Source organism: Parasteatoda tepidariorum, chromosome 3 (genome assembly GCF_982258835.1).
Source record: "Parasteatoda tepidariorum strain Cologne lab strain chromosome 3, Ptep-v5.0, whole genome shotgun sequence".
In the NCBI taxonomy this organism is placed as follows: domain Eukaryota; kingdom Metazoa; phylum Arthropoda; class Arachnida; order Araneae; family Theridiidae; genus Parasteatoda; species Parasteatoda tepidariorum.
The window spans coordinates 99,368,475-99,391,285 of NC_141757.1; the positions used below are offsets into that span (position 1 = coordinate 99,368,475).

A 22,811-nucleotide genomic window follows, 5' to 3' on the forward strand; every position below is an offset into this window, starting at 1 on the left:
TATTAATATTTTAATTAATAGTTAATTATTTTATTCTTCTCATCAACTGAGTACAGTATTAGCAGATGGCAGCACTAGAGTATTTCGTTTCGTTCCATGGTTAACTTTGACACGACAAACAAATCGCGTCTGTGTCACCCTGTTGGAGGAGTGCGGATGAGGTGTTGGTTGGCGCTGACTGGGATTGAACCAGGGACCTTCGGATTTGTAGTAGTTGGATGTTCTACCATCGAAAAGAAGTATACCCCGACCACTGGTTCAACCCCTATCAACGTCAACTTTCGCACTAATCCTCATAGTGCCCAGATGGGATTTGTTTGTCCTGGAGTGAACCATCGAGCGAATGAAGTAATGTAATGCTGCCATCTGTCGAGGAACTAAATAATTGTATGTTCTTCTTTATGCATGTGTGGTTGCTTAAAAAAAATTATTTTTACCAGAGAGAAAATAATTATAACTTTAACGACAACATTAATGTCAAAAGATTTAAAACAATGAAGAATCATTTATTTATTTTTTAGGTTTCCAATTTGCATTTCTGTGAGCATACTTAGCAGATTTCTTAAAGTTTTGTTTTAATTATACAATTTTAATGGAGAAATAAATACAGGTTGTCTCAGTTAAACGTTTCAGAACTCCTAAGAGGGGTAGGGTGGTAATGTATTATTAAAACGATTTTTCACTTACGGTCTTTTCTTTAAGGTGCTTCAGTGTACATCCCCGCTTCAGGAAGGCATTTCTGACCCCGCATTGCTATATGATTCCGAGTCGTCAGGATGCACCCTACCCCTCTTAGGAGTTCTGAAACGTTTAACTGAGACACCCTGTATATTGAAAGGGATTTCATATATGACATTTAAGAGGAAAAAAAATAAAATTAATTCATTCAATTTATGCAATGGTGCTTTCTTATCCGAATGTTTTTTTTCCAAACTGTTATGTTTAAGGAGATGGTCTCAAATAAATGTCAGTTGCTCTTAATAACACCATCGTAAGAGATCCACTCAAAAAAGAATTATTTTTCGATCGATTTATAATTTTCCCTTAGTCATTCTCAACTTTCTGGAAATAAATAATGTCCAAAAGGAACTGTGCTTACTTTATCATCTAAAACATAGCGTTTATGATCATAAGGTGATAAAGCTAATTTATTAATTGTTACTGACGTTAACTCATGTCTCTTGGATTGAATTGTATTCATTGTGGTATGAAGTTCTTGATTCTCAAAAAGGCATTTTTTATAATCTTCGAACTCAATCCTTTTTTCAATTGTTGCTTTCTTAATACCTTTCAGTTTCTTGGTTACCTGTTCCTTGACTTTAAAAGCATACATTTTGGATCTTAAACCTATGAATTCAATCATGATCTCTCCATTATTCTCATCTTTCATAACTCCCAAAACTTTTTTATTTTTTCGAGGAGTACCATAAATATTATCCTCAGGATAATCACTAGTATCGAAACTATCCAAATCTTCATTCATATCTGAATAGACATCTTCAGTAGTGATGTCATAAATGAAACTATCAGTATCAGTATAGAGTAATTTAATTTTCTCTTCATACTTCGTTTTCATTTTCGTATAATGAAACTTATACATAAGGATTTTTGAAATGTCCAGTACAGCCATTCCGATGCTGATAGGTTTATTAAATGTAATTTCAGTTTTTCTCATGTGGATCGCTATTAGTTGTTCAGTAAGGATGGTCCTGTCACGAAAATTGTACCGAGAAATTAATTTCTCTGCCTTCTTTTCAGAACTGCATAGCTTGATGTTTACATGTTTACGGATGTTTTCCAATGTTTTGCCGAAAACGGCATTGTTCATTAGTTTAAAAAAAGATTTTTCAAATTCATTAGCGGCATCTGTCCGGAGGTCAGTGTTCAAATCAATGTAATTCTTCAACCATGGGGACTGATTGAACTGGAGAACTCTATGAACCTTTTTTAATATTAATCCTTGTTCTAAGTAGAACTTTAAATTACGATAGTGAAGAACGTACTTTTCCTTATGGTAAAGAGTTGTGAGCAGTCTTTTATCTTTGCACCCAGGTGGAATCCTGGTTTCTGGTGCAAGAGGAAGATCAGAATGTTGGTCATGAAGATCTTTGGGGTAATCTAAGTCCACCTCAAAGATGAAACCAAGTGGACCATCATCCGAAATGGATAACACATCCGTTGGTGGTTCTACCCATTTAAAATCTTGAAGGGGTAATGGCTGAGACATGGCCCAACCGTATAAGTTGTTTGCATCTAAGTACAATAAATAATTAGATGGCTTCGATGAATCATAGGCTTCCATATACTTATTGTTCGCAGATCCATAGCGGTGAGAGCATTGTGAAATACCACCACGAATACCATTTTCTATGAAAAGAATCATATCATAGTCAGTGAGAAGCTCTATGGAAATCTTAGTTTTCTTAAGCATTGCATCCCATGATAATCCTGGTGCCGTGAAGTACCAGGCTGGATCCAAATTATAATGTCTCATGCATACATCTCTAAAATTTTCAAACACATCAGCCAGGAGCAAAGCATCCGTTTTTACATAAAGATCTGAGTATTCTCCAAGTGAAGACATCTTAAAAGTTTGCCAAACTTTTTTTGCATTTTCGTAATCTTCATTAGAAATTGGGCAGTCATTTAATTTGGAATGGAAAGCACTTGGTGGAGGTAATGTCGTTTCTTTAAATTTATTTTCATGATCAATGTAATCGTATGGATATACTCCTTTACGGAGTACTAGAGGCACTTGTGGTCGTGAGAAAAACTTCTTCATGTTGACAAATTGATTACGAGTTAGATTTCTTGCGAGCTGATCCAAACTGCTGGCCATGAAACGGGAAGAGTCGATAAAACGAAGGTAAATTTTTCCTGAAACATACTCAGAAAAGGAAATATATTTTTCGGTGTTTTCAGCAATAGCATTGATATTGTCTCCGTTTTTTCCTAGTTCCCTAATAAAAAGATGACTGTCATAGCCGGAAAAATTGTGAAAAATGACGGGGATGAAATTTGGCACTGTAATTTGCATATTGCACTTGTTGCAGCTTGCCCCACGAAATATCCGTGTTACATGGCAGTGATCTGTGACCTACAACAGAAAAAGAACTTTATTGAACGCATGTTAAAAAAAAGTTATGCAATGCTTGTTCTCATTGGTTGAGAATGATGTTACTGATAATGATGTAATAAACTTCAATACTTAAAAAAAATTTATATAATGCACAGGCGAAGAAAATGCTAACTTTGTTCTATGCTTCTGCTTGGATAAAGCTAAGGAATGGGAAGAAAGCAGAAATAATACCTAATACCACATAAACCAACATACTATAGTTGAATTCCATACCAACTGAAACTAGTAGTGAATTTTTAAAGTTTAAGCAATATCCTTGTATTTGGTACCTTTTTAAAGGAAATTTGTTGTAATTTATGAATTCAAGAGTTATTTTTTTGGAGTTATGCATGATTATAGCAGTGTTTTCCCTACAGCTGGAGAATCTCTCAATTTTTTTTTCTTTTCTCGCATTAAAAAATTAATACTGCGCAAAATTAGCTCTCTCTATTAATCGATTTCAAAATGTGCGAATCTCACGCATTTTGGACAAAGTTTCGTCTTGCGCCATTTTGAAATAAAATCAGTTTCACTTCTCTACCTTGATCTTTCATTATTTTCAACATTGGTCCCTGTTATCTAGCTTCTCCCGTATTTGTAGTTATAGAAATATACTAAATTTTAATCGATTTCTCAATTAATTTTGAAACACCCTCACCTTTTCTTCCGTTTTTATACTTCAGCGATTTTGTTTTAATTTGTGTCCAATTTGAATTAATAGATTATAACCATTTTTTTCTCTTTGTATTTCAGCGATTTGCGTTTAATTGAATTATTAGATAAGAATACTTTCCCCCCCATTCTTCTGCGATTCGGATGCATTTAGCATTTTAACCGAGTAATTTAGAACAGTTTTTATTTCCATACTACTCTGAATTAGATTTATTTTGCACTTTAACAGAATTATTAGATTAGAATTAGTTTCTTCATTTTCGTACTTCAGCAATTTGGATTTATTTTCCATTTTGACTGAATTGTTTAAAATTACGTTCCCCCCCCCCCCCTGGCTAATACCTTCTTGAAAGTAAACCTCCCACAATTCACAGTTAAGTCACGAGGACCTATGGAGTTGATTATTCACAATTGATCAGCTGTAAAGTGTCTGAATAAGTGTTTCATTTATATGAACACATATTACTGCTCTCTTTTTTAACACAGTCTTCAAATCAATAAGAAATTTTCAATGGGGAAGAAGCATTGAGAGCATTTAAGATGTCATTTTAACTTGAGGGGTCTCATAACCAGCATGGTCCAGATGAAAAGATGTTGCTGTCCGAATTATTTCAGGAGAGCAGTATCTCCTTTCTTTACAAAGATAAGGCTACGTGAAAGGAGAAAGATTGATTCTTCAGTAGTGAAATAGCTTAACAATATTTTTAGTCATGGATAAGAGGATAAGACAAAAAAATTGCTTGTTTTAAAAATGGTGAAAAGTTGCATTTTTTCCCCATGCAATTTAAAGCAGAAATAGTTTTTTTCCCCTAAAATTTAGAAAAAGTAGTTTCCAGTTTGAAGAGATAGAAAATAACACTTCAGGGCCAAAATGACTGTCTGCGTACGGTTTCGGGAGTGTCCGCTTTGCAGAGAATATAAATAATGGTTCATTCATCGAAGATTCCTGGGGAATTAAAAACATGCCCGTATTGAGAGGCGTCCGTTTTGCAGGAATGTCCACAACAGGAGGTTTGGTTTCACTGTAGTTTAATTTATATTGTAAAATAAATTGTTCCCGAGTGCAATTATGCAGTGCTTACCGTCAAAAAAACTTTTTTTTCATGCTGTCCCTTCTGTTACAATTATTCTATTATATGCTGCCCCCTCTGTTACAATTATTCTATTAAGTTTATTTTATTCATTACACAAAAAAACTTTTTAACTTAATATTTGGTTTTTACAATAAAATCTATTAGTACAATTATGTTATGTTATATTTTTGAGAAAACATTTTTTTTTTAATTTTTAAGTTTCTCATATAACAGAGGGGATGTAACAGAGAGGACAAAACTTATGTCCGCTCAGTTGCATTAAATTGATAGGTTGACCATTAGAACGAAACTCTAGGAATGAAAACAAGTGCTAATGCATCTTGATTCAACTAGTTTAAACCAGTTCCTCCAGTATTAGAGCACACCTTTTATACAAAGCTCTGTCATTTTTATTTAATAGTGTGTTTAGTGAGAATAGCAGCAGCAGAAAGAATGAGGAATATAGAACTAGAATGTTAAAAAAAAAAGAAGAAGATATTTGTAAGAAGAAAGATAAGGAATATAAAACGAAAATTTATGATAACAGAAGTATTTTGAGGGGAAAAAAAAAAGAAAGACAAATCAAAAAGAAAAAGGTACTGATATAAGCAGTAGAAATACAGGAACGATATATTCCTCTTTATAATATTCTTTAGGCATTGGGGAAAGCTATTAAGAAAGCAAACCGTGCATTCTCAATTAAAATGTTGTACTGTTCTATGCATACTCTGTAACCTTACTACCAAAACAAAAGAAATAGCCCAGTAACAAAGTTTCTGATGAAACAACAAAAAAACTTGTAATAAATTTCAACTCATCTGATAAACTTAGTTACCAGACTTCTGGTAGAGCTGAGTGCATGATTTTCAAAGAAAATGGACAGAAAGTCCACAAAGTTAAATGTGCACCTTGATGGAAGCATATCAAGTATCAAGGCAGATGCATCCAAACATAAAAATTGGTAATTCTAAGTTTTCCTGTACTACGACCTATCCATATTTTATGCGTAGGTAAAACACCATTGTGTATGTGCTATTGACGAAAATGTGAATTCTCTATTAAAATCACAGTTGCTTGCCTAATAATTACATAGAATTACTAAATATAGCGACTTGCAACAATCGCTCAATTGACTTCTCATTTTATAACTGTCATTAAACAGTCGACCCAAATTTGAGTTTACAGCTACCAATGTTCAACTCCGTAGCCTTGTAATTTTGAACCCAATCCAAAAGACAAGGGATCTCCTCGATCAGTACCCTCAGAGGTATTGAATTATTTAGGGAACTTGGTGGACTTTGGAACCTGGCATATTTAATGTACACAAACCACCATTTAAAACACTGAGATGCTTTTGATGTTGCGCTATAAAATTTTGCAAGTGTAAAAAATTCTAGGGAAAAATTGGGTAGTTAGTTTTGTTGCCCAAATAACTGAAATTGAGAAAGAAACAAACAATGCTCTTGTTTTAAACAGGGTCTGGTAAAATAAAAACTTTCAAATATAACTACTAAGATGTATCACGGATTTCAAGTATAGCAGTGCTGCCAACTCCAACTTTAAACAACCGAAGAGTCACTTTTAGCAGTGATATTTCCCTTTTTTTCAAAGACCTCCCCTCTGATTCATAAGATGTCCTCTCCGTTACGATACATTATTTGGACTTAAAAAAAGGGGGCTTGGAGTTTTAAAAGTCTTATGACAATTTTAAAAAAAATTACAGATAATGTTTAGGATGGTCCAAATCACAGATTTGGACTTAAAAAAAGGGGGGTAGGAGTTTTAAAAGTCGTATGACAATTTTAAAAAAAAATTACAGATAATGTTTAGGATGGTTCAAATCACAGAATTTAACATAAATAACAGTGCACGTGCATGTCAAAAATGTCCCCTCTGTTACAAGTACCTTTAATTAAATTTCAACAATTTCAACTTATGCTAATTAATTAAACATTGCACCTTAAAGTAGCATATTTTAGTAAAATTTTTGTTTTCAGAAATATTTAATATATTTTTTAGAATAAAATACTTTTGTGGTTTCCCCTCTGTTACACTTGGAATTCAACTATAGTTCTGGTTCTATAATGAAGAAGCTTTATCAGTTTTTAATAAAATAGAATAAAAAGAAATTATAGGTAACTATAGAAATTGAACTGAAATTATAGCATGTTGGTCTTTGAACTATTATATATGCTTTTCCACGTTCTTTAGTATTTATTTAATTAGTGCGATGATTAAAATTTATACTATAATATACAGTGGCATGCCAGCCGAGGGGGGGGGGGGTAGAGGGGGACGTCACCCCCTCTGAAATTTTAGTTAGGGGGCAAACAATATGTTTCGCCCCTCCTGAAATTTAAACAGTCGAGAAAATAAAATCAAGAAAAATTACGATTAAAAATAGTAAAAAAGTAAAGTTTGATGGGAAAAAAAAACTTTTTCATTGAACTTCGAAGTTATTTTCCTCTGAAATTAAAGTAAGAGGTTATAATAAATATAAAGGTAAGGCTCTTTTTTTTCAACTTTGAAGCTATTTTTCAAAAAGAGAACTTTATTTTCCTGTGATATTTAATAAAAAGGCGAATAATGCTTTTCGTCCCTTCCGAAATTCAGGCATTCACAAAAATGAAGTCAATTTAAATTAGTAAACCTAGAGAAAGAACTCCCTTTTTCTCAACTTTTAAGCGATTTTCTAAGTAAAAAACTTTTTTTCTGAAATTTAATTGAAGGGTGAACAATGTGCTTCGTCCCTTCTGAAATTTAGCCATTCGTGAAAATAATGCCTAGTTAAATTGATAACTTTAGAAAAAAAAAGAACTTTTTTTTTTCTACTTTAAAGCTATTTTTGAAATTAAAACCTTTATTTTACTGTGAATTTAAATTGAGGGGGCGAATAATGTACTTCGCCCCTTCATTAATTAGCCATTCTTGAAAATAAAGTTAAGTTGGTAATTTTTTTAAAAAAAGGAACTCTTTTTCAAATTTAAATTATTTTTTTTAAAAATAACATTATTTTCTTCTGAAATTTAATTGAGGGAGCGAATAGTTTGATTAGTCCCTTTCGAAATTTAGACATTCGTGAGAATGAAGTCAAATTAAATTGGTAAATTTTTTAAAAGGTCTATTTTTTTCTACTTTAAAGCTATTTTCATAACCAAATATTTTATTTTCTTCTGATATTTAATTGAATTGCGGCGAATAATATGCTTCGCCCCTTCTGAAATTTAGCAATTCGTGAAAATAATGTCAAGTTAAATTGATAACTTTAGAAAAAAGAGTCGTTTTTTTCTACTTTAAAGTTGTTTTCGAAATCAAAAACTTAATTTTACTGCGAATTTAAAATGAGGGGGCGAATAATGTGCGTCGCCCCTTCTGAAATTTAGCCATTCTTGGAAATGAAGTTAAATTAAATTGGTAATTTCAGAAAGAAAAAAAGAATTTTTTTCAACTTTAAAGTTTTTTTTCCTTAAAAAAAAAAATTATTATTATTTTCTTTTGAAATTCAGTTGAGAGGGCGAATAGTGTGCTTAGTCCCTTCTGAAATTTAAACATTCATGAGAATGAAGCCACGTTAAATTGGTAACTTTAGAAAAAAAAAACACTATTTTTTTCTACTTTAAAACTATTTTCAAAATTAAAAACTTTATTTTACTGTGAATTTAAACTGAAGGAGCGAAAAATGTGCTTCGCCCATTCTGAAATTTAGCCATTCGTGAATATAAAGTTAAGTTAAATTGGTAATTTTAGAAAAAATGTAGAGAACTTTTTTTCAACTTTAAAGTTTTTTAAATTTATTTTCTTCTGAAATATAATTGAGGGGGTGAATAGTATGCTTAGCCCCTTCTGAAATTTAGACATTCGCAAGAATGAAGCCAAGTTAAATTGGCAACTTTTGAAAAAATGTGCTATTTTTTTCTACTTTAAAGCAATTTTCGAAATCAAAAATCTTATTTTCCTCGGAAATTTTATTGAAGGGTGAATAATGTCCTTTGCCGTTTCTGAAATTTAGACATTCGTGAAAATAAAATTAAGTTAAATTGGTAATTTTAGAAAAAAAAAAAACTGTTTTTTTTTTTTTTTTCAAATAGAAAATTTCGTTTTCGTAAGACAAAGACATTTTTTTTCACACATGATAAACTTTCTATATACGTAATTAAACGAAATAAAAAAAATACAATTTTAAAAACAAATTCATCTCAAAAAACGCATTGCGAAAAAAATATATCAAACGTTTAGAGAACTAAAATAATTTCATTTCTTTTACCCTTCCCTGGAAAGAGTAATAAAAGGTATCCTTCACTGATAAAAATTGGTTTCAAAGAATCCCTCGATACTCAACAATTTCCTTTCCACCCACCTCCGCACATAATTCTGGTGGCCCACAAAGACAGTTATTTGACTCCTCGAAAACAGCTACCACTATGGGAAAAAATAATTTTGCTTCTTTTTCATTTTTATGACCCTTTGTACTCTTTTTAAAATGTCAGATATCCCCAGAACCTTATCTTATTTGGATATCTCATCATAAATTGTCTCAAACCTTCAATTATAGATTTTGTGAGAAAACTGATGTTTTTAAGGGATATAAACTGGGAAAGACTCTTGCTGATATTTTCTGTGGTCATTTTCTGATGAGACTTTTCTAAGAATAACATTAAAAAACGCTCTCTGTTGAATTTTCTTTTTTAGCTGGTTTAATTACATCATTTAAGTTATCAATTTTAAATTAAAGAATATTTTTTTATTTTGCTTAATTGTTTACATTATTTGACTTTTTTTTCTTCTTTTTTCTTTTCTACATCAGTTTGATAAATTATTTGCAACAGTTCTTTTTAACATAAATCGTGTCATCCATTAATAATTCTTAATGAAGCTTCTCGTTGAATAACAATAAACGATTTCGAAGGAGGTAAGGTTTTCATTTCATTAAATTATTTAATGCTTTAATGTGCTTTTAGAATTGTTTTATATAGTTGTTCGTATAATAAATGCTTTTATTATGCTCGTATATCAAATTCATTTAAATAGAACATTAGGTCATGATTTCACCGTTTATTGTTTGTGTATGGATTTTGTTATTAGTTTATATTACGAATTTATTTATCTTTTAAATTGTAAAATAATTTTTTGAATTTTTTTTTGCTTTTAAACAAGATTTTGATTAAAAAATGAAATTCAACCTTTAATTTTTTTTAAAAAATCCAGTCAATAAAAAAAATAATAAATAAAGTACGTTGAAATAAAAAAAAACTTGATTTTGTATTTTCAATCATTCTTTCGACTTATAGGCGGTACATTTTAATAACAGTTCTTTAAGATCATCATTGTCTTTATTTTATTGAAATTAATTTCAAATCTTTTGCTTTTATTACACAAAAAGTGATGCCTATTGTAGTTTAATATACTTAAAGTAAATAAATAAAAGAGACCGAAAAACTGTTAATTCTAAAAACAAGAAAATAACACGATGGAGAATGCATTATATCAGCTCCAAAAGGTGTTTTTTTTTTTTTACCTTTTTCTATTTTTTTAAATTGACCATTTTATTTTAATCTTATATGATAACCATTATATATGATTATATATATTATATGATTACGTAGAGCAGAGCTCAAACACCAAATTTCTTACATAATTTCTCTCTCTCATGTCAAATAAACCATTTGAAAAAACTTTTATGCATCAACAATAATTTGTCTAACAAATGATAATTTTCATCTTAATACAAAAAAGTAACTACCATTTACATTTTTAACAATAAATATATATCAAAAAATTATTCTTAAAAAAAGCTTCATTAAAAATTTCCATAATATTTTATTATTCTCCGTAATAAAAAATTTAATTATACAAAACACATATTTTATTCAATTTGTTTCCGTAACATTGGAGGGGAAAAAATTTAAACATAATTTTTGTAGTTTTTTTAAATCATAATTTTATTGGATGGTCAAATGACGTTAATTAACTTGTGCTAATTAACTTTGAAGAAGATTTTTTCATGAATAATTTTTCTGAATTTAAAGTATTAATTTTTAAAGGTTTTAATGCCAAAATTATAAATACTGTTGATAGAGGGTAAGAAATTAATTCGATCAACACTATTGTGACTTATTATTTCTTAAAATGTGAAAATTTCTCCTACTCAATTTAATATATACTATATATATATATATTTTTTTTTTTACGATTGCAATTACGATTTAAATCCAGATAAATTAAACTGGAACAAGATGAGAAAAACACTACACAAAAAACTGCTTAAATTTAGTTCATTTTTCCACATTTTTTAAAAAAAATTTCTCCTTAAAAATTCGAAGCAAATAAATTTCATTGTCAAGACAAGTCATTAAAAAGAGTTTTTTTATTTAGGAAAAAAGTTGTAAGACGATTTTCTTTGGTATAATATTTGCTTTTGAATTTTTAAAAAAAAAGAAAAAAAAGGTTTGTGTCATGATTGTTTAGTCATATATAATTGCATGACGTCGTGAATCTAATCAGATAAGAATACTCTAATCAGATACATGTCATTCTGATCAATAGGCGAAATATTCAAAAATGGTTCCTTCTCAAAATATAGCCATATTTTTACACACGGGAGTAACGCAACTTTATTTTAACCTCGATGTTAAAGATATAACTGCCGATTACTTTTTAAAAGGAGAGCATGTGTGATACAGAAAACCCTAAAATTTCATCTAATTTCTATAGCACGTGCAAATACACACATCGATTTGAAACCTAGAAGTGATTTCCTTTCATAACAATATATTAAACATGTATTAAACAATATATTAAACATGTTCAAGAAGTTTTGTAAAATTGAAACTTCATGACTTGCACTATAACTACCTTGTTGCCTAGTGATACTTTATTAAAGACTTTTTTTAAGTTTACTTTATTTATTTAATTTTAAGTTAGAAGCTTCCATTGCAAGTGATATATGCGCCAGTTTTATAAACTTTAAAATCAATATAACAATACAGATATTTACTAAAATTGTCTGAAAAATTTCGTTAAAAAATAATAATAAGTAATAACTTTATGAATTAAATCAACTCCAAATATTATTATTCTTTTTTAATTTTGCTATATCATTTTATATCCTATGAGTCATATGGTAACCATATTATATATAGACAGAGATATACTTTCAACAATGTCTTAATTTTATATTAAATCCATTTTTTGATGTTTTAAGACCTTCAAAATACAATTTTCAGTGTGTGACCTGTTAATTTCATCATACCTGGCTTTCTGTATACCGGATAATAATAATAGTATCTGAATCAAAATACTTTAGTTTTATTTGATGGCCTATATCCTTAATAGCTTCTTTTTAATTTTTTCTTTGATAGACAATATCAATAGAACTCTTTTGGCGGTAAGATTGTTGTTTTTGTGTTTGTTGTTTTAATCATCAATTAACATAAATAACATATATCGCATGTTGTTTTTATCTTCAGTTTTCAAATTCATCATATCCAGTTTTAAAAGTTATCTAACTAATTTGTTTCTCATTTAGTTTACGTAAAATGATAAAACTTTAATATTTAGTCCAATTAAAAATTAATTTCAGTAAATTTTTTAGAATTTTAAAATTTATGAACAAAAAACAAGTTATTTCTTAAAAAATAATTTCGGAAAGTTAAAAATATGCAAAAATGAATATAGAAGTATGCATCAAAGAAAAAAATTCGATAATTTCTTTTAAGATTTCGATTGAAAGAGAAAAAAGAAGTCCCTGGGCAAAGTAAAATTCGGGAGCTATCATCGATTTTATAGTTATAGGTGTAAATTCTCTTCTAATAATTAGTTTTCTGAATCGCTCAAAATGAAAATCCTCGCCTTAAGTTCCAATTGTTCATGCGATTTCCTGCCAATTTTGAGAAATCTTAACTAAAATTATTAATTGTAACAATAGCTCATTTCGAAGAAGCAAACAAAAATTACTAGTTGACATTGACACCCAATTTTTTTAAAAAAAAGTTTAAAACAATGTTCAATTTTATAAAGAATTATTAAAATAATTGAATATTCATTTAATAGTAATTTATATTTAGTTTTTCTTTTGCATCACATTTTTTTTACTAAAAGTGATAAAAACAAAGATAAAAGAAAGCTATTGTTTTTTCACATTCTAATTGTCCAGGTAAATGTGAAAATTTACGGAACATGTACAAAAGCGGCTAAACCGCGCCAAACACAAATTATTATTTCGTTCTAACATAAACGTAAGTTCGTTATTAGAGAGGTTTAGCTCTTTCGCGTAATATCTCGCAACGCTTACGCACTTTTAATTTGTGATTCTGTGCAGTGCAGGTACTTCAAATAATCTGGATTCACTTTATTTATGTACGTGAACGAGCAAGAGGCTAAAGCTTTCTATTTTATAGCAAAATCGAACTATGTATTGAGCGCAAATAAATAAATAAACAAAGCGAACACTGTTAGATCAAACAATCGGATTTTCGCAAGACTCAATTTGAATGGTTCGATAGCTTAACTTTAAGTATGCGAAATAATTAGAGTAGTGTAAAAGCAGACGATATGAAGAGTCAAGAAATTTCCCCCACAAAAACTTACTTGCTTTGAATAAAAAAAATTTTTTCAACTTATAGATTCTTGACCCTTAAAATAATGGGGATAGCTGCAATCTGGAGAAAAAAAAATGGTCCCAACAATGTAGTCAGAACCTTCTCATGTTTGCAATTTTCAGTTATACACAGGGCTGACGATTCTAAGGTTGCTCAGTAATGATCAGTAATCTCTTAATTTATTCATTTTCTTGTGCGTCAGACATAGTTTAATGCATTTTTTGTCAGTATACCTGGCCTAGTAATTACGATTTTTGTCTGACTTTATTACTATCTACATTTAGTCATGTAATATTGAAATGCATTTTCCTCACATTTTAATTTTCAAACTTCGTAGTTTACTTTGATTTTTTGTTTGTTATTTCAAGAAATATCATTTTCTTCGGATTTTCATTTTCTCTATAATAATTTTTACTCCTTGGTCCTTGTTATTTTTCAAACATTTTTAAGCTAAATGGGACTTTTTGTTTATTTTTGTGATTAACATTGTAACCCGTAACTCTGAATTCTAATTAATAAAATACTAAGTCTTCATGAAAACTATGTAATAATTTTTAAAAGTACAAAAAATTTTTCAGATTTATTTCTTGTTTAATTGTAAATATTTTTTTAAAATTTCATTTTCATCGGATTTTAGCTTTTACGTTGTTTATGTTAATGATATTTTTGTAAATTGTTTTCTCTAAATTTTGTTAGAATAATTTAAAGTCATTAAATATATTTCATTAAATTTATACTTGAAGTTTTTTAAGTATTTTAAAAGTATATAACATAATTTCCCAATATCATTAGGTTTTTCAAAAAAAAATTTTTAAATTTTCATTAGTCTTTTTCGCTATCCAGCTACCCAATTTTGTTTTGAATAGCTATAATTCGAAAAATAACATTACATTGCTAAGTTAAAAAAAATAATAATAACCATGTAACCTTTAATACACAATAAAAGTTTGGTTGTAATTTTAGAATTAACGATGTGTTTAAATTATACTTCTGTAAATAAGAAACATATTTAAATATGGCACGCTGGACGATATACAGTGGTGGCCAAAAGTGTGGACACTTTTTGAAAGTTTCATGTTTTTCAACTTTGTGTGCTTGTAGAATATATTAATTTTCACTTAAATACAAACGTTTATATATCAAATTGAAGGTAATTTAATGTAGAATTTAATAATAAATACAGTATTACAATATCTGTATTACAAAAAAAGTTAGGCAATTAATAGTAAGATCTATCCTAGATTTGCATTTTTTTAAAGTGATACTTACACAATCAATACTTAGTAGGATAACCCTTAATTTTTAAGACAGCTTCACAGCGTCTTTTCATCGAGTGAACGAGTGTTTGGAGTTCATCTTTCGTAATCACATGGTGCCAAGAATCAATTATAGCTTCAATAAGTTGTCTTTTATAGGATGAACGTTTTTATCGTACAAGAATTTTCAAACGTCGCCACAAATTTTCAATTGGATTGAGATCAGGGCTGTTTCCTGGCCATGGTAATATATCTATACCTTTATTTTGAAAGCATCCTTTGCATACTTTTGCTGTGTGGCATGGAGCTGAATCCCGCTGAAAAATAAATGGTGCGTTGTTGGAGAAGAGATCCCTGATGGAAGGTATCAATTTTGGTTACAGGGCAGCTTCGATGTATTTTTTCGTTCACTCGATGAAAAGACGCTGTGAAGCTGTCTTAAAAATTAAAGGTTATCCTACTAAGTATTGATTGTGTAAGTATCACTTTAAAAAAATGCAAATCTAAGATAGATCTTACTATTAATTGCATAACTTTTTTGTAATACAGATATTGTAATACTGTATTATTATTAAATTCTACATTAAATTACCTTCAATTTGATATATAAAAGTTTGTATTTAAGTGAAAATTAATATATTCTACAAGCGCACAAAGTTGAAAAACATGAAACTTTCAAAAAGTGTCCCCACCACTGTATATGTCACGGCGAAAGACCGAAATCGGTGGTTGTTGACTTTCACCGGTGAATGTCGACAAACACCAAATACGTCGGTGAAAGATCGATTATTTCATTACATTCGGACCCTCACCGGTGTATGTCGACAATCACAGATATGCTTTGGTGAATGTCCGAAATATTTATTACATTCGATTTGATATGAATTTATTCGTGGATATAATTACATTTACTTGATATTTTAACCCTACACTGATTTTTTTTAAGGTTAAGTGCCACTGCCCGGTATACCCTACACTGAGGGTTTTTTAAGGTTAAGTGCCACTGTCTGGTATACATTTTCCCATTATACCCTACACTGATGTTTTTTAAAGGTTTAGTGCCACTGCCCGGTATGCATTTCCCCGGTATACCCTACACTGATGTTTTTTTAAGGTTAAGTGCCACTGCCTGGTATACATTTGCCCATTATACCCTACACTGATGTTTTTTAAAGGTTTAGGGCCACTGCCCGGTATACATTTCCCCGGTATACCCTACACTGATGTTTTTTTTAAGGTCAAGTGCCATTGCCCGGTATATATTTGCCCGATACTCCAAGCACTGATGTTTCTTCTAATCTATCGTCAGTAAATAATAAAATATAGAATAAATATATCAAATAATTGTAATAATATTAACGAATAAATTAATATAAAATTGGATATAACAAATATTTCGGACATTCACCAAAGCGACTATGTGATTGTTGACATTCACCGGTGAGAGTCAGAAATAAGGGTGTTTAGCAAACATTTCGGACATACACCAAGCGACTACGTGAATGTTGACATTCACCGGTGAATGTCGACATTCTCCAGATTTCGGTGTTTCACCGTAACATATATTTTAATTTTTGTACAATATGTATGTGTTTTTCCTTTTATGTAAACGTAATTTTTACTTTAGAATAAACCAGAGAAATCAGATAGCTTTCTAAAATTAAAAGTCATTTTAAAATGAAAATTAATTCCTTCATTTGTTTTAATTTTTTTCATTCCTTGTCCTTTATCATGAAAATTTAATAAATATTTCACCTTGGAATAAAGCAGAAAAATCAGAAGACTTGTTATAAAATAAAATTCAATTTGAGAAATCAACCTCTTTTACGTCCTTTCTTTGTTTCATTTTTTTATACCTTGTGCTTTATCATTAAAATTAAATTGATATCATAAATTTAATTCTTATTTTTTGTATATTGAAAATTTACATTCGAGATTAAATTTAAATCTAAATGCAAATCACAAATTATTCTTGATTCAATATGTTTTAGTGGAGCAAAAAAACATTTCATGTCATTATGATTAGAATGCATCTATAAAATGTGTTGCTCAACATTAACAAATTTAAAAGAGTAAAATTACAAAAGTAATTAAATTTTAATTCACTTTTTTTTTAAATTTGTTTTCGATTAATAAATCATTTTTGTTAACTAATTTGTTGGTGAGAACATAATAGTTAAATCATAGTCATAAACAACGGAAATAATTTAAATAATTACAATAAGTTAATTACAATATAAATAATACAACTAATTTTTAAATATTAGATCGGCCAAAGTTTATGACTTTGCATTGGCTCGCCCCCCCCCCAGTCAAAAAAAAGTTGGCACGCCACTGATAACATATATACCATACAATAAAAAATTTTACTACGGTTTAACTCTTATGCGAGCATAATAATGCACTTCAGAATTCCAGGAATGGGATTAACATGAAGGCAAAATATTAATTTAAAAATTTTTTTTAAATAATAAATACAGTAACATACCTTGCGATTTTTCACAGAAAATTCACTATCACACACATAACAATGAGTTGCTGACTCATACTGATGTGTTTGTTTTTTAGTTAATGATTTCATTGGCCGCGGTTTATTATATTTTTCATAGATGATAAGTGCTTCCTCCCGCATTTTCTCCATAAATATTTTCGCTGCATCTCTTCCACGATAAACATAAGGTGGTTTATTAAGTCCATCAATGCCACAAACAAAATAACAAAAACTGATGGGTTCATGTTTCTGATATTTTTCAGTAAACGACGCACCTGGAGACGGCCCACAAGAGTCTATGGGTTTCAGTAAGCTCTCCAAATCCGCATATATTACAAAGGGAACTCGCTGAGTATGCTTTACGTTTTTAAACTTAAGCCATTTATCTGTCGGCATTTTCACTCGCACAGCTTCGCGCTGATTGCAGCTCACTTCATGCCTCGTAAGTATATCATTTGTCGTAAAAAACTGCAAACACCTTCGGCAAATATACTTTCTTCCATTATGTCGAGAATACTGAGGAGATAACAGCCGTGAGAGGTGTTTTATCCAGCAGAAATGAAAATCGGTTTCAGTTATCAAATATAAAAGATCAACATGCTGAGGTTTTTTTTGTTCTGTGAGAATTAGAGGAAACACTTCATTTTTTTCATCCAGTCCATACACATTAATTGAGATGTCATTTAACTTTTCGAACTCTTTCACATCTTGCAGTTTAACGGGGAAGGGAATGTTCGAAAAATTCAGTGTGTTTGCAAACGGTCTGTAGTGAGAAATTCTATTTGGATTCGCTTGCGGGGGATGTAGAGCAGAAAGAATTGCCCACTTGAAGCATTCATTATCATCATTTTTAACATTAACAACTGCCACTTTATTATTAATAACAGGTGGAAGCGAGATGAATCCCGAAGCCCGTAAAGGATTATATTTATTGAAGCGGATTTCAAATGCAATGATTTCATCCAATGACCAACCTGAATCCCTTGTTTTAAAGTCTTCTGCTTCGGTCAACAGTTTGCTCATAATACTTGAATAAAACTCTTCTAAATCAGTTGATAGTAGAATCAGAGTGTTTTTAGTTTCAAAATTCTTTTCCTCGCGCACTATTTTATCATTTGTAACTTTCTTGTAAAGACCCGTTAATCTACAATTCACTTTCAAATCTTGGATTTGCATCTTCTTTGTCACCTCAGCATTGAATGTTTGTTGATTGGATAAAAGAAATTCTTCTATATCCAAAAAGTTTACGTTTGTTAAGTAGATTGTTTTCACATAGCCATTTAAAGCCGATTTAAAGTAGGTCGAAGGCGAATCAGAAGCAGTACTTGTTGATGGTCGACTCAACAGCTCTGAAGAATCTTGATTGGCTCCATTCTTCTTATATCTTTTAGGCGATAATGAAATACTTGAAGTTGATTTCCGCTGGCGAGTTCCGTATTTTTTTGTTGGCTTCATCATTTAAAGCTTTTTCTTTCTTTTTGCGCAACCAGATTGATAAATAGGTTTCATCAATCCAAAATTATCACGAAAATCAAAATTTTAATATTGTAGAAGCATGTAAACCAGTTTAAAAAACATCACTATTGAGTATAGTTAAGTGCTCTGCATTTTCATCATCAAATATTGTCATTTGTCAGCAGTCTACAGCGTTACATATATGTTAAGAATAAGCTTATAGCTCTTATTGACACTAATCATTTATAAGAGACTGGGTCTCTATCTTTTAAGGAATTGGTAACTAATTTTAAACCATAGTTTCTACTACAGAATGGCAACAAGGAAATGATAACGTCGGATCGATGGGCTTTTCGCACTGTGATTGGCTGTTGACTATCACTCATGGTTGCAAGAATTTGGGAAGTTATCGCGTTTATTGTGAATTAAAATAAAAATTTCAATAATTTTGTGCACGCCTGTCTGTGTTCTCGCGTAATCTCGTATTTGGTGTGATGAAACAATTGGTTCATTGATGGATTGTGTTTACATTTATTTCGTAAACAGACACTGGAAAAGAGGAGATTTGTGTTTAAAAAAGAAATTAGGCGAAAATGTTTTCGAATTTTTAGATATTTATAAATGTAACAATAAAAATGAATGTTTTCTTTGCTATGTTTATTATTTGTTTTTAAATAAAAGTATGTCATTTTGATATTAAGAGTATGTTCTTAATACTTTGCTCTTAATACTTTTAAATTAAGTATTCTCTTATAAAAGCTTAGCTGCAATATTTATATAATTTTCTTACATTCTGTTGTAAGGAAAAGAAAATTCGGATCTAAATTAAAAGAATAATTATGCCATGTAATGTCTAATCATCCTATGCATATTTCCTAACATTTGTACTTAATTATTAAGCATTATAATTGTAACATAAAAAATAATTCTGGAGTAAAGTTCAAATTGATGTTTAAGTGTTTATATATTATGTTTATTCGACATTAAAAGTGTTTCTACTTCTAACATTTTATAAATGAATTTGTAACCCGCAGTTTTAATAAAATAAAATTATCGCTAGTTAATAAAACTATGGCAAGAGAAAAATTATCGGTAAAATTTTTATGTGGTTATCAATTATTATATATTTATTTGGAAGTAATGAAAAGTAATAATATATTTGTGAATCTAAGCACATCATGATAAGCAATAATATTGAAATGTTAAAAATTCTGTGGAAATAACAATAATATTGGAAATGAAAAAAATTCATGTTACATGAAATTTATTTTCGAATAGTTGACTACTTACTTTCATGATGATAGATTAGAATTTTGATTACATATTATTTACTGCTGTGTATTAAGAGTTAGGTCAAATGTGCATCAAGTGGCAGTATAAAAATGTTGCTTTTTTTAAACTTACCACTGCTTTATTAGAAAAACAATTTTGTAACAATCAAATAATAAATATATAAAAATGTATATTTGAAGCATATAAGAGTAAAATTTTTTATTTTTTGATTTAGAAACTATCAATCAAAAAGATCCTTTAAAATTTGAATTATATTTATATAATAAGTAGAAAGAAATATTAGCAAAGGAAAAATTTCATAATGAGTCATTGAACAATATATCAATCACTTTTGAACTGACCCCCCTACTATTTTAATGAAATTTGGTGGAACATGCACACATGATAAAGTAAACAATTCGAACAGTTTTTAATTTGAAATTTGTCCAAGTTATAAACACTTGAAAAAATAAAATTTTCACTGAAAAAACCACTAACTTGCATACATATAAATAACTGTATTTTTTTTTTACTTAAAAAAAGTTACTTTAAGAACTTTTATTTTATAAGTTACTTTTTTTTTACTTTAGAAGAAAGTAAATGGTGTTTAAAAAAAGATTTGAAACACCATTGCAATAAACCTTTCATTTGATACCTTATATGACTTTCTGAGGCTAGGTCAACTTTCAAAGCAACCTGATTTGACCTGTGATATGTGGTCTCAAAGAATTATGAAAGAAATATTTTTTTTAACTACAACATTCTTCTACACCTTTCAAATTTGTAGCATAGAAATTGAAATTAAAAAAAAAAAAAAAAAAACATTAATTATTGCAAACCAAAATTTTTATTAATTGAAAGTGGTATGCTGTACAACTTTTTTCCCCTTTAAGACATTTCATACAATATACATGGAAAACTGAGTAAAAAGCCTAAAATTCTTAAACCAATATATAAATCAATGATCATTCATACCAAAAGTAGTATTTATCCCATACTTTTGTCTCCTAAAATGTATCGAAAATAACATTTTTATTTTTAGCAAGTGTATTATATTTTTCTTATTAAAAAATGGTTTACCTTTTGATATGCAAAAAATATGTGAAATAGTTACAAGATATGAATAACATTTTTTTCATAGAAAATATTTTTTAAAATTATGATTATTAACTCTGTTACAATATGTTATGAACAGAATTAGTAATTTTTTAAACATATAAGCATTATAAAATTTTATGAAATAGTTAGGAATGATGTAGTGCTATTTTTTTGTTAATTATTTTTATCTCATTAGACGGTATGAAAAAATCTTAACCTGTTGTTGTTAGTACTTCAACCTTCTAAATGGTCTGTGATTTATTTACTTTCAATATCAAATGCTTCTGTGGGTACGAGTATGACAGTGAGGGTCCATGAGGCTGTAGAAAACGTATCTTAACTTCTTCGTAGTTTATATTTACATCTAAAATACATCGTATCCACCATTGGCTGTACTGCAAAATTACAACATACCCTCTAATATTTTCTAAGAGCAGTTCTAAAGGATGTAACACCACTGACTGGATCTTACTTTCAGATGAATTTTAATACATTTTCGTTTTAATTGATGTGTGGCTTTCGTGTCTGTTTTCATATATTTTTTTGTGTACCGGAGATTGTGTGGCTTTTCAAAAAAGTGTCTCTGTTTCTCACAATCATAATATGATTTTATAATACACAAAATTTGTTTATTAAACACAATATTAAAAAGTGTAAATAATTTACTCTAATTTTTATTTCATCAAAGTTTTTTTTTAAATTTTTTATAGGATTGTTTTGTGTTGAATGAGTATCTAATTTAAATTGGTCTAAATGTTGCTAGCATATATATATATATATATATATAGATAGATAGATAGATTTTTTTTTCTGAAAAAGTTATGTATGAATGCTGAAACATGAAGGAAGAAATTTTTTTTACAGTACAACTATCGTTTTATGTTAAAAGTCCATTTATTTTTTATGCTTTGTTTAGAAACATAAAGAGACCAAAGAACATCTTAAGGGATTGTGGATCTCATTTCAAATCAGCTTAAGTAAATAGAATTAAATTGTTTTTTATTATTTGAATTAACAGTATTTGTTTATGCTTACATGGTTACTGCTACTTTATAGCCTAAAATAATAATTTCTTGTTTTGTAATCAAATGGAGAAGTGTATTATTTCTTCTTAGTCTAAATCAACTACAGTTTAAATGGTCATAAAAAGTATATTTAATTCTTAATTTATTTACCATTTGTATCAATGTTAATGTACTCAAAGTTTGGTATGAAATAAAACCTAATATAAAAAAGAAGCTGCTTTTGTACATAGTCTTAAAAAAAGCTACAAGTAAAGTAAAGTTTCATTTTTTCATAACATGTTACACATATATAATTTTTTTTTTCATTTTTTTATCATGGCTAAAATAAATTTTCATAAATTTAATACAGAAAATGAGATTTGTTAAATATTTAGTTAATTTTTTACTCATGAAAAAAATATATATATATAATTTTTATTTTATTTGCATGTATAGAATTTGCCTTTTATGTATAATCTGCACTAAGGCTCTTTCTCATACTGTTTAGCAGTTTTGGAATTTTGACATTTTTTTCAAAAAAATTATTGAATATAGCTTTTTTTATTTTATTTATTTTTGTCATTTCTTAGATGACCCTTTGACTATCCTTGGGCTGCAACCGGCAAACAGTAAGCCTATACTTATCCCCATGATTCATGCATAGAATAAAAAGGCATACCCCATTAATTTAACGGTACTTTTTATTATTTATTTTTAATTGTTTATTTGTAAAATCGCTGTTTGAACTCTAATGCACCATTGAAAAAGATTTTCC

General features: G+C 29.1%; 2 protein-coding genes across 3 annotated transcripts in view; one reads left to right on the forward strand and one right to left on the reverse strand.

Annotated features, from left to right (window-relative positions):
• LOC107444940 (glutamine synthetase) overlaps positions 1-22,811 on the forward strand; it is a 99,467-nt gene that overhangs the window by 21,853 nt on the left and 54,803 nt on the right. The window lies entirely within an intron of this gene.
• On the reverse strand, positions 486-18,857 carry LOC107444938 (uncharacterized). The gene is made up of 2 exons (XM_016059215.4): positions 17,205-18,857; positions 486-3,097 (listed from the first exon to the last, which is right to left on the reverse strand). The coding sequence occupies exons 1-2, from the start codon at positions 18,663-18,665 to the stop codon at positions 1,055-1,057; spliced, it is 3,504 nt and encodes a 1,167-aa protein (XP_015914701.2). The 5' UTR covers positions 18,666-18,857; the 3' UTR covers positions 486-1,054.